The 12,500-nt window shown below is 50.5% G+C and overlaps 1 protein-coding gene across 3 annotated transcripts in view; it reads right to left on the bottom strand.

The window, feature by feature from the left end:
* srgap3 (SLIT-ROBO Rho GTPase activating protein 3) overlaps positions 1-12,500 on the bottom strand; it is a 128,701-nt gene that overhangs the window by 53,979 nt on the left and 62,222 nt on the right. For all 3 annotated transcript variants that reach the window (XM_084445864.1, XM_084445865.1, XM_084445866.1), the window contains exon 4: positions 4,378-4,440. In XM_084445864.1, the coding sequence (XP_084301990.1) occupies positions 4,378-4,440 (63 nt within the window). The remainder of the gene's footprint in view (positions 1-4,377; positions 4,441-12,500) is intronic.

Here is a 12,500-nt window from a genome sequence, read left to right as displayed (position 1 = left end):
TGACCTGCGGAGGGAAACAGAACGTGAGCTCTCATGGTCAGGATGGCGATGCCAGGCTAGCATCTGGCGGAACAACATGGAGCATCCTCAGAACCAGCCCGACCAAGAACCACAGATCGCAGAACCAGCCCGACCAAGAACCACAGATCACAGAACCAGCCCGACCAAGAACCACAGATCGCAGAACCAGCCCGACCAAGAACCACAGATCACAGAACCAGCCCGACCAAGAACCACAGATCGCAGAACCAGCCCGACCAAGAAACACAGATCGCAGAACCAGCCCGACCAAGAACCACAGATCGCAGAACCAGCCCGACCAAGAACCATAGATCGCAGAACCAGCCCGCCCAAGAACCACAGATCGCAGAACCAGCCCGCCCAAGAACCACAGATCGCAGAACCAGCCCGACCAAGAACCACAGATCACTGGTCTCATAGGACCAGAGTGGGGAGAGCTGTGTAGAGAGAGCTGTGTAGAGAGAGCTGTGTAGAGAGAGCTGTGTAGAGAGACACATGTTTTCACACACCCCAATCATGTTAGATCACCAATTACCTTAAGGTGGGAGGAAGGATGGTTGTAGCTTTTGGATAATTTAGACAGCAACAAGTCTTTTCCTCAGTTTTCCTAATCTGACTCTTAACAGGCAGGGAAGCTTGAATTCACTCAAATGTCCTCCCTCAGGGATCATTAAAGCTCACATCTAAGCTCACCGCATTCATCAACCAACCGTTTAGCGCAGCAACGACAAACCAATGGAGCTGCCCAGGCCGGGTTTTTTTGATTTCCCACCAAAACGCTGAGGTGAGTAAACGACTTTGTGATCCGCTAAAGAGACCGCTGGTCTCTGGCTCTCGTTTTTCATTTCTGATGCTCTAGGTTCTGGGGCTGTATAATTTAACCCAGAGACATCAAGCGTCACGTCCCTTAGATCAATACCGGCCTCCAAGGCGACGGCTCTGTACCTTTAAATAACGTCTGATCAACGTCGCCGTCTCCGCGGTCTATGGGGGTTTCTGCCGTTCTGAATCTCGACCCAACAGCCTGGCGTCCGTTGGAACCCCCAGGACCCGTCTTCTGCTGAGAAACCAGCTAAAAGCTTTTCATTGTTTCAACCGAAAATTTAGCTTTTTTTGTCATCGTCATCCAAAAATAGTCGAGGGAGTTTTTCTTGGGACTGAATTTAGTCGAGGCAAGGAGGCGAACAGACCGTGATGGGACTCAGACCCGAGAGCCTCTTCCCTCGTTATCTCACAACGTTCGAACAATGTGACCGCAACCGTCCGGGACGGGAGAACCTCAGACAGGCGGTGGTTGGCCCGGTGGGGGGTCCAGGCAGACCGGGGGGGTCCAGACAGACCAGTAGGACAGAGATCTGATCTTCTCCTCTCGTCCGTCTCCGCCCCCCTCTGGCACATTAGGAGCTCCTCCTCCGATGACCTTGAAATGTACACCGCCGCTGGAGCCAGGGGGGGGGGGGGGGGGGGGGGGCAGACAGACCTCACACAGCCAGGGAAAGGGAGGGGGCTGTGGGGCAGAGAGAGAGAGAGAGAGAGAGAGATAGAGAGACAGAGAGATAGGGAGAGAGACAGAGAGAGGGAGAGGTAAGAGAGAAAGAGAGAGACAGAGAGAGGGAGAGAGAAAGAGAGAGGGAGAGCTAAGAGAGACTGAGAGAGATAGAGAGAGATAGAGAGAGATAGAGACAGAGAGAGGGAGAGAGAAAAGGATAGAGACAGAGAGAGGGAGAACTAAGAGAGAGAGACAGAGAGAGAGAGAGAGGGAGAGAGCGAGAGAGAGGGAGAGAGGTAAGAGAGAGACAGAGAGGAAAAGAGGATGGGAGGGGAAGAGGGAGGGGTGAAGAGACAGAAAGAGGAGACAGTCTCCCTGGTTGTCTGGAGGGACTGACTCAAGGTGCAGTTGAGGACGCAGAGCTTTCTAAACGATGAGGACGATAGAGAGTGTGTAGATGTGTTTGAAACTAGACCTGTTTTTGGTCCAAAAGAAAAGCAGAACTACCTTCATGTAGCTGTCATGTAACAACAACGCTGGCGCTAAAGTGACTGAGACTGACCTCCTATCTAACAGGTTGAAACACCATGAATGGGATAGATCTCCTTTCCTCTGGGCCTCTGAAAACTACTGACTTAACGCAAGCTGTCATTGACCATGCGTCATCATTACTCTCTTTAGTCAGAACAGGACAGTCATCTAGAAGTCGCTGGGCCACTGTTCTCTTGTGTTCGGTGACGCCCGAGTGGCCAGATGGCGACCCCAGAGAGAGAGAGAGGGGGGGGGGCATCTGCAGGTGCCAGGCTCGCCCGGAGAGAGGGGGGGGGGGGCATCTGCAGGTGCCAGGCTCGCCCGGAGAGAGGGTGGGGGGCATCTGCAGGTGCCAGGCTCGCTCGCCCGGAGAGGCCGTCACTCACGGTAACGTATGAATAAGTCATCTGCGTCTGCTCTCCCTGCAGGAGGTGTGAGAAAAGAGCTGAAGCAGTTTGGAGCTCATCCAGGCTCAGGTACACACTCCCCTTCAACACCCCCCCCACACACACTCCTTCAACATCCCCCCCCCCCCCCCCCCCACACACACACACACACACGCACACACACACACACACACACTCCTTCAACATCCCCCGCTCTCCCAACACCAGGGAGGCACTGGCTCACCATGTCCCTCAATTCTACAAAGTCACCAGGCAAAATACCGTATGTGTAAGCGCAACCCCTGTTAATGGCTCTCCCAGGGGGGGATTCGAACTCACAAAGTCTCACTTGTGAGGTGGACACGCTAACAGTTGCGCCAATAGGGGATGTCATGACTGTTAGCGCTCCTTTGAGGAGTGAGTTTAACCAACCACTCGCTACCATTACCTGGGACTCATGAGGACACTCTGTCACTCGGTTACATAAGAGTACACGTATAGAAAGACCAGATCTTGAGTGAAATTCAAATCCTCTCAGGAGCGCTAAGCATCAGCTTCAGTCTGCTTGGAATGCCAAGCGCCTACACTTCTAAAACTAATTTGAGAAATTCAGCTGATACTTAATATTGAGCTGGTTCCATGGTGCCGGGGTGCGCTCCTGCTCCCTCGCCCCGGGCACCGCCCCTAACCATGCGCCGGAGTTCTGGCTCCGGAGACCGTGGGCCCAGCCCCTGGACCACAGCAACCTCAGGCAGCCCCACCGTGGAAGTGCTTTATAAGCCCAGCTCTCAGGCAGAGTCCACTGGGAGAGAAATGAGTTCCCACTCCACCGCGACGATCACTCCACCCTCTCCTCCTCTCCCCCCCACCTCTCCACATCTCTCCCTCTCCTCCTCTGCCCCTCCCACCTCTCCCCCTCCCACCTATCTTCCTCTCCCCCTCTCCCTCCCCCCCCCCACATATCCTCCTCTCCCCCCCCCCACCTTCCACCTCTCCCTCTCTCCTCCTCTCCACCTCCTCACCTCTCCCCCTTCCTCCTCTCCACCTCCCCTCCTCTCCACCTCTCCCCTTCTCCACGTCCCACCTCTCCCCCTTCCTCCTCTCCACCTCTCCCCCTTCCTCCTCTCCACCTCTCCACCTCTCCACCTCTCCCCTTCTCCACCTCCCACCTCTCCCCCTTCCTCCTCTCCTCCTCTCCACCTCTCCCCCTTCCTCCTCTCCCTCTCCAACCTCTCCCTCCTCTCCCACCTCTCCACCGCACCACAACTACCACCCCCCTGGCTTATCAGCAGCCCCATCGCCACTCTCAACTAAACACAGACTCCACAGTTTGAGAGAGAGACGAGAGGGAGGGAGAGAGAGAGAGAGAAAGGGAGAGGGAGAGAGAGAGAAAGAGAGAGAGAGGGAGAGAGAGAGAGGGTGCAGGGAGGGAGAGAGAGAGAGAGAGAGAGAGAGAGAGAGAGAGAGAGAGAGACGAGAGGGTAGGGATGTAACGATAACCGGTATAATGATAAACCGTGATAAAATTTTATTAAATTTATCGTGATAAAATTATCATTAAAACCGTGTTTTAAAGCCCCGCTTTTGCACGGAAAAATGCAACAAAAAATGCAACAACAACCAAAAAGTGCTGCTAATTTTATTTGTGGTTTTCAATATAAAACTTGTTGAAATTATTTATGTGTGTGTATCGGTAGTTTCAGAAATTTTTCAGCACATTTTACAATACCGCGATAATACTGATAACCGTGATCATTTTGGTCACTATAATCGTGATATGAAATGTTCACACCGTTACGTACATCTCTACGAGAGGGAGAGAGAGAGAGAGAGAGAGAGATAGAGACAGTGAAAGAGAGAGAAACAGACACAGAGAGAGAGAGAAAGAGAGCTGGTTGTGAAGTGATTGATACTGACAGAAGTGAAAAGGAGCAGACATTTTGTACTCACAGTGTAGAGTTCGTTTGTCACCTTCACCAGCTCCTCATGCATCTGAATCCCAATGTCCTTGCTCTGAAAGAAAAGCAGGCAGACAGAAATACAGCTATGAACACAGGCTTCAGAAACACAGCTATGAACACAGGCTTCAGAAACACAGCTATGAACACAGGCTCACCAGTGTGATCTGTGCGTGGATAGAGTGTATTACCGTAAACAATAACTAGCATGGAGTGATTGAACATCATGTTAACAGTCAGACATGGGTACAGTGTATCAGTGCTGAAGTGTGCTGAACAACAAGTGTGAACATTTAACATACTGTACATACACACACACACTGTGCACTGGCTGAACCAACATATAATGGCCTACAGCCTTCTGATGAAGTTCTACTACTTCACCTGTTGTATGTCCTGCCAGTGTAAATGTGTGTGTGTGTGTGTGTGTGTGTGTGTGTGTGTGTGTGTGTGTGTGTGTGTGTGTGTGTGGTGTGTGTGTGTGCGCGTGGTGCGTGCGTGTGTGTGATTATTTCACCCAGGCTATGTTTAGCTGTGGTTGTCCTGGGTAAATGTCAGCGCTCTCACATCTTAACCTGTCTCGACTGAAGTGCGTGTGTGTGTGTGTGTGTGTGTGTGTGTGTGTGTGTGTGCGCGCGTGTGTGTGTTTGCCAGTAATACACGCATTGCAAATGCCCTCAACTCTTCCTCTCTTCCGCCTTGTCACCGTGACAACTAGGGCTATTGGCAAGGACCTCATGATACGATATGTATCACGATACATTACAATACGATACAATACATATCGCGATACATTGCGATACTGTACACAATTTACTGAGCATTTTAAAATACAGCTTAAAAAACACCTCCATCTTCCGCTCCCTGGAGGTGATCCTGAGGGCGGAGGGAACGTAAGGACATTTTAAATCCATTTAAAACATGAATAATGTATCTATGACTGAATTATATCCTTACTTTTCTATATCTATTCCTGTTTTGTTCTGTATACTGTATTTCCTTGTGAGAAAAAATAAATAAATAAAAAAAACTAAGAAGATTTTTATCAATACTGTACAGCGGGAAATCGATACAGTATCGTAGAAAAACATATTGTGATGTGTTGCTGTATTGATTTTATTGCACAGCCCTAGTGGCAAAAGTGGCAATCGCTACAGACCTCCAAACTTCATATGGCCTTCAGATTAGCTCAAGAACAGTGCGTAGAGAGCTTCATGGAATGGGTTTCCATGGCCGAGCAGCTGCACCCAAGCCATACATCACCAAGTGCAATGCAAAGTGTCGGATGCAGTGGTGTAAAGCATGCCGCCACTGGACACTAGAGCAGTGGAGATGCGTTCTCTGGAGTGACAAATCACGCTTCTCCATCTGGCAATCTGATGGACGAGTCTGGGTTTGGCGGTTGCCAGGAGAATGGTACTTGTCTGACTGCATTGTGCCAAGTGTGAAGTTTGGTGGAGGGGGGATTATGGTGTGGGGTTGTTTTTCAGGAGCTGGGCGTGGCCCCTTAGTTCCAGCGAAAGAAAAGATTGTTTTCAAACAGATTAATGAGTTCCTAGCTACAAGTTCTACCCTTGACCTTTTCCAGTCCGGCTTCCGCGCCCATCATATCACAGAGACGTATTAGTCAAAGTTGTAAATGACCTCAGAATTAATGCTGACTCCAAAGAGCTCTCTATTCTCGTCCTCCTGGACCTGAGTGCAGCATTTGATACTATAGATCATGCAATCCTCATCAAACGACTGGAGAAGTGGGTTGGCCTCTCCGGTCCAGTCCTTAATTGGCTTAGGACCTATCTAACCGGTCGTGATTTCTTTGTTGCCCTCGGTGACCATAGTTCAGGAAAGATCCCTATCACCTGTGGGGTGCCCCAAGGATCGATCCTAGGACCCCTACTCTTCAGTCTGTACATGCTGCCCCTAGGGGGCAGGACTAGCCAGGACCTTGAGACACAGAAAGGCAGCCTCAAACCTACCTGTGAATCCTCTGTATACATAGGTGTATTTTCTGCTATGCACTGTATGTATATCAAGTAGTGTACAGAAGCTGGTTACCCTGAAACAGGCTTGTTCTGTTCTGACATCTGTGTTGCTTCAATGGCTCAGCATGCTACTAACCGTTTTCTGCCTCCCCTAGTGCCTCTCTCTCTCTCTCCCTCCTATCTTCTAACCAGGTCCAGTGGATGCCCCACTGTTGCCCGCAAACCACCCTGAGTTTGATTGATACCCCCATGTCAGTTGTGGATGTTGTAGTATTTAGTTAACACACACACGTACACACAGACACACATCAGTCCACATCCGGCTTAGGCCTGGACCTGATGCTCTTAGCCTTTCTTGCCCTGAAAATGTAATTTAATGTAATTTATTGCTCTATAAATGTTCTTAGCCGTTAGACAAATATATTCCAGGAGCTTGCTCCAGGTTGCCTGTTTTAATATCCGTTTTGCTTTTATGGCTGTGTGCTACTAACCCTGTTTTGCCTTCCCTCTCCCTAGTGCAGGGGTGGCCAACCAGTCAGAGACTAAGAGCCACAAAAATTACTGTGGTACCACCCAGAGCCACACCATATATACCAGCGTTTCTCAACCATTTTTTCAGTCACCGCACCCTTCATAAGTACTTAAAATCCCAAGGCACCCCAGTCTAAAATAAGAAGAAAAACGTTATTGTCCATTAAATATACATTTAAAGTTAATTTATTTAAAATTAATACATACAACAAGATATTTTCGGACATAATATATTTTGGACTGGGTTGGGTTACGCTGGGCTGGACTGGGCTGGGTTAGGCTGGACTGGACTGGACTGGACTGGGCTGGGTTAGGCTGGACTGGACTGGGATGGGCTGGGCTGGGCTGGGCTGGGCTGGGCTAGGTTAGGTTAGGTTAGGTTAGGTTAGGTTAGGTTAGGCTGGACTGGACTGGACTGGACTGGACTGGACTGGACTGGACTGGACTGGACTGGGATGGGATGGGATGGGCTGGGTTGGGCTGGACTGGACTGGGTTAGGCTGGACTGGGCTGGGCTGGGTTAGGCTGGACTCGGCTGGGCTGGGTTAGGCTGGACTGGGCTGGGCTGGGCTGGGCTGGGCTGGGCTGGGCTGGGCTGGACTGGACTGGACTGAGCTGGGTTAGGCTGGACTGGACTGGGTTTGGATGGGTTAGGCTGGACTGGGCTGGGCTGGGCTGGGCTAGGAATTTATTTTTTTAAGGAAATGATGGAAGAGCCGCAAGCCAACCTTTTTTTAATCAATGAATGGAGGAGCCGCACATTGACGGGCAAAGAGCCGGGGCTCGTCGTGTTTATGGTGAGGAGCAGAGCGAAAGCGTCACGGAAACAACACCACAACTGACTCCACGGCAGATTCCCTTCGCTGGAAAAAGCTGAGGAGAAAAGCTGTTGTGCTGTGTGTAAAGACTGAGGAGACAGAGACACACTGGACGGATTTCAACTCAGCACTCTGAGGAATGTCTTCTCATTTTTACGCAGCCCTTTTTAATTTAGCTCTGCTAAATCTTTGTTACCGCCCACATAAACCATTTCACACACTCCCCACTGCTACGGTACGAAGCATGAGCCTCCTCTCTCGTCTCCCTGTCCTTGTCCTCGTCGACCCCGCGATACACTGATGCATACTTATGTATCCTGCCTCACCTGACGTCTCCAGGATTTATACTGCTCCCTCCCTTGGTGGCCCTGGTCAGCTCAGGACATCAATCAAGATGGAGGGTAAAAGTCTCAGATCAATAAAGCCACAGAGGCTCCACACACTACAACATGACTACACACTGCTACACACTACAACCTGACTACACGCTGACTACACACTACAGCATGATTACACACTACACCTGACTACACACTGACTACACACAACATGGCTACACTGCTACACTGACTACACACTACAACATCATACATAGCAAAAAATGAGTGGTGTCTGAGTCAGAGGAATGTGACCTAGCCTAGCTCAGCTATGGAGGAAGGGCCTAGCCTAGCTCAGCTATGGAGGTAGGCCCTAGCCTAGCTCAGTCATGGAGGAAGGGCCTAGCCTAGCTCAACTATGGAGGTAGGCCCTAGCCTAGCTCAGTCATGGAGGAAGGGCCTAGCCTAGCTCAGCTATGGAGGGAGGGCCTAGCCTAGCTCAGCTATGGAGGTAGGCCCTAGCCTAGCTCAGCTATGGAGGAAGGGACTAGCCTAGCCTAGCCTAGCTCAGCCATGGAAGGAGAGCCTAGCTCAGTCATGGAGGGAGGCCCTAGCCTAGCTCAGCTATGGAGGGAGACCCTAGCCTAGCTCAGTCATGGAGGAAGGGACTAGCCTAGCCTAGCCTAGCTCAGCCATGGAAGGAGAGCCTAGCTCAGTCATGGAGGGAGGCCCTAGCCTAGCTCAGCTATGGAGGGAGGCCCTAGCCTAGCTCAGTCATGGAGGAAGAGCCTAGCTCAGCTATGGAAGGAGGGCCTAGCTTAGCTCAGTCATGGAGGGAGGGGTTCACAGCAGGCCTGCTGCTGCAACTCACTCCAGAGCTCTCTCTGGAGCTCTCAGACGGAATACAAACGGTCCCCATTAATATAAGGGAGAAGCAGACAGGGGAGTTTGTGCATAGAAACAATTTACCTTTACTGAGACAATTGCCTATAGGGAGGACAGCGCAATATATGTCCTCACTGAAACACAACGAGGGAGTATTTTATCTGACTGAACGGGATGAATGGAGGGATGATAAGAACAACACAACCTCCCGGCAGCTGGTGAACGGCATTAAAATGATCACTGCTCCTCCTCCTGCCTGACGCCACAGAACAGAACAGAGCAGAGTAGAGCTGAGTAGAGTAGAGTAGAGCAGAGCAGAGCAGAGCAGAGTAGAGTAGAGTAGAGTAGAGTAGAGTAGAGTAGAGTAGAGCAGAGTAGAGTAGAGCAGAGTAGCGCAGAGTAGAGCAGACCAGAGTAGAGTAGAGCAGAGTAGAGTAGAGCAGAGTAGAGTAGAGCAGAGCAGAGTATAGTAGTGTAGAGTAGCGCAGAGCAGACCAGAGCAGACCAGAGCAGAGCAGAGCAGAGCAGAGCAGAGTAGATTAGATTATATAAGAGTAGAGTAGAGCAGAGCAGAGCAGAACAGAACAGAGCAAAGCAGAGTAGAGTAGAGCAGAGTAGAGTACAGTAGAGCAGAGTATAGTATAGTAGAGTAGCACAGAGTAGATTAGATTATATAAGAGTAGAGCAGAACAGAGTAGAACTGAACAGAACAGAACAGACCAGAACAGAACAGAACAGAACAGAGCAGAACAGAACAGAGCAGAACAGAACAGAGCAGAGCAGAGCAGAGCAGAGCAGAGCAGAGCAGAGCAGAGCAGAACAGAACAGAACAGAACAGAGCGCTCTGATGCAACACACAGTAAGAATAGAATACAGCGGGTCACGTGACTTCAGTCACAGACTGCAGCTAGAATTTGAAAGTCTGGGCCAAAAAATTATAATAAAATGTCAATGAAATATAGGCATGCAGAAATTCTGTTTCCCGTGGAAAAAGCCTGAATGGACACAATGGTGTGATTCAATTAAACCGGCTGATTAAATAGTTCAGTCCATTTTTCAAGGTATAATTCAGAGCCAGTGTACCCTGCTAGGCAATGCTTTAGGTGAATGTCACAACTCTATTGTGCTACTCTGCTAATGATGGCTACACCTGGAAATGGCAGCCAGCTACCTGTGAAGCCTTCAATCACACAACAATCAGAGCGGCTGGACAGAAGCTTGAGAATGTTCCCACAGAACACTGGACCCTGGTCATTAGCATACCAGACAGGCAGCGCAGGCAACCAAGTGTGGGTGGTTCAGCAAGAGCAAAGCGCGCTGAATGTTAGCTAGGCGGATTCCGTCCCCCTCATAGCTCGCCCAGGCGGCGTCGTGGTTTGTCCACGGTTCGTCCCTGCCTCGTTTGCAGTCTGTCCCCGTCCGCGAGCGTCCTGACTTTCACACTGTGGCCATGCTGGCCTGACGCGCTGTGGGAAAAACACTGAGGTTGTGTTTGCTGCTAGCGCCCAAACACACACATACGTACACACACGGACGCACACACAAGCACGCTGGCTTGGCAACTGTGGAAACTTCAAACTGCACACAGAGAACACATCTGCCAACACACCTCCAGAGGACATAAGGGCTTGTATTTAGTGCGAAAATAAAACCAAGCATTCGGTCAAGTGTTTCACTCATTGGCTACGAACAACTTGCAGCCTTTTATTATTATTCTCCGCCCTACGCAACATTTTTCTCTGACTTGCAAACATTCCTAGTGGACCCATTCATACTTCCCACCGGACGAAAAGTTACTTGAGGACACTTGAGGCCCACAGGAGAGTGTGTGTCGTTCTGTTTTGAGCTCTGGCAAATTATCCGCCGACACACGTAGCGTGTTTCCTTCATTCACATTCCTGTTGACACACACACACACACACACTATAACATACACACACAGACACACACAAACACACACGTCTGAATGGGTGGCTGGCGGTGCTGGCGCAGTGCGGAGCTCCCCTACAGGAAGGCCCGCCAGGTGAGAACAGGGTGTTGGTGTTTGGGTTAGACCTCAGACATCTGTGCTATGTGCTGACACAGCGCCAGCGGGGGTGGGGGGCTCTGGGGGGGTCAGGAGGGTAGAGGGGGTCTCTTCTCTGCCCTGCTTCTGCTTCCCAGCCCACATGGAACTCATATTATGTACCCGGAAACTGCCCCGTCCGGGCAGGGGTACAGGGAGGGGTATTCTCCACGTAGGTTTCTGTATGTTTATACTTCTTTCACTAGTTATTATTCACATTCCAAAAAACGCTGGCGTCACACAATTGAGACCACGCCCACAGTCAACGACGCGGTCACGTTACCCTTCAGGACAGAAGAGACAGTTTTTTGTGTGTGTGATCTAGGATCTGAGCTAACACAGCAAGCAGTTGATTTGTTGATCATCGTTGATCATCTTCTCCTGTCCTATCCTGACCAATGAGCAATCTTCTCCTGTCCTATCCTGACCAATGAGCAATCTTCTCCGCTCCTATCCTGACAAATGAGCAATCTTCTTCTGTCCTATCCTGACCAATAAGCAATCTTCTCTTATCTTATCCTGACCAATGAGCAATAAACTCCTGTCCTATCCTGACCAATGAGCAATCTTCTCCTGTCATATCCTGACCAATAAGCAATCGTTTCTTGTCCTATCCTGACCAATAAGCAATCTACTCCTGTCCTATCCTCACCAATAAGCAATCTTCAGTCGAGATCACTTTAGTCAAAATTGACCCATTTATTAGCATGCAACAATATATACAGCATATGAATTTTTACGCATATGAATTTTGGCGGTGTGATCTGTTCGGGGGGCCCCCTGCCTTCCACGCATGTGGAAAGCAGAAATCTAGATGTTACCCCCCTCTGGGCCGCTTGTCCCAGAGTGCCGGAAGAGGGAACGGCATTTAGCCCCCTGCCTCTATGACGATCAGAGTGGGCCGCGATCGGGAAGACGCTCGGAGGTAACTCAGCCCACTAAGACCGTCAAAGAGCGCCACAAGGGGACTGCTGTACATTATAGTCCCTGGCCTCCACGGGCCAGCGCTTTGTGGAGTCCGAAGGAGATACAGCCTAGTGTCTCTGCCTCCATGGTGACCGGAGGGACCGCTGGATGGCCCTTCGGAGATGTTTCGGCCCACGATCACCACGGAGCGCCACAGAGACTAAGCTAGTGTAATTCCCCGGCTTACACTAGCCGACGCATAGTGGAATACCAGAAGAATGCAGCAATAACCCCGGAACAGAGAGCAACGACGACAACCGAGACGACATCGACAGAACACAGGCGGAGCAGGGGAGGAGGTGGGGCGAGCACGCAGATACGAGCGATCAGCAGTAATGGCAAGAGTGAAGGATGACATGTTTTGACAGCTTAAATACATGTGCTCTAGCGAGCTGAACCAATGCTATGACAGCTGACAGTCATCTGGTGGATTGCGTCATACGGGGTGTGACTGATTAACCTCTGCCGATTAGCCCGGCATTGACATCGTGCCTCGTGAAACCCAACCCTATCCTGCTATCTCTCTCAGCCCTCCTCTCGTACGTCGGAGA

This window comes from Borostomias antarcticus, assembly GCF_949987555.1.
Source record: "Borostomias antarcticus genome assembly, chromosome: 11".
Classification (NCBI taxonomy): Eukaryota; Metazoa; Chordata; class Actinopteri; order Stomiiformes; family Stomiidae; genus Borostomias; species Borostomias antarcticus.
The sequence above is the reverse complement of the archived record's forward strand: the minus strand, read 5'-3'. Positions and strand labels throughout refer to the sequence as shown.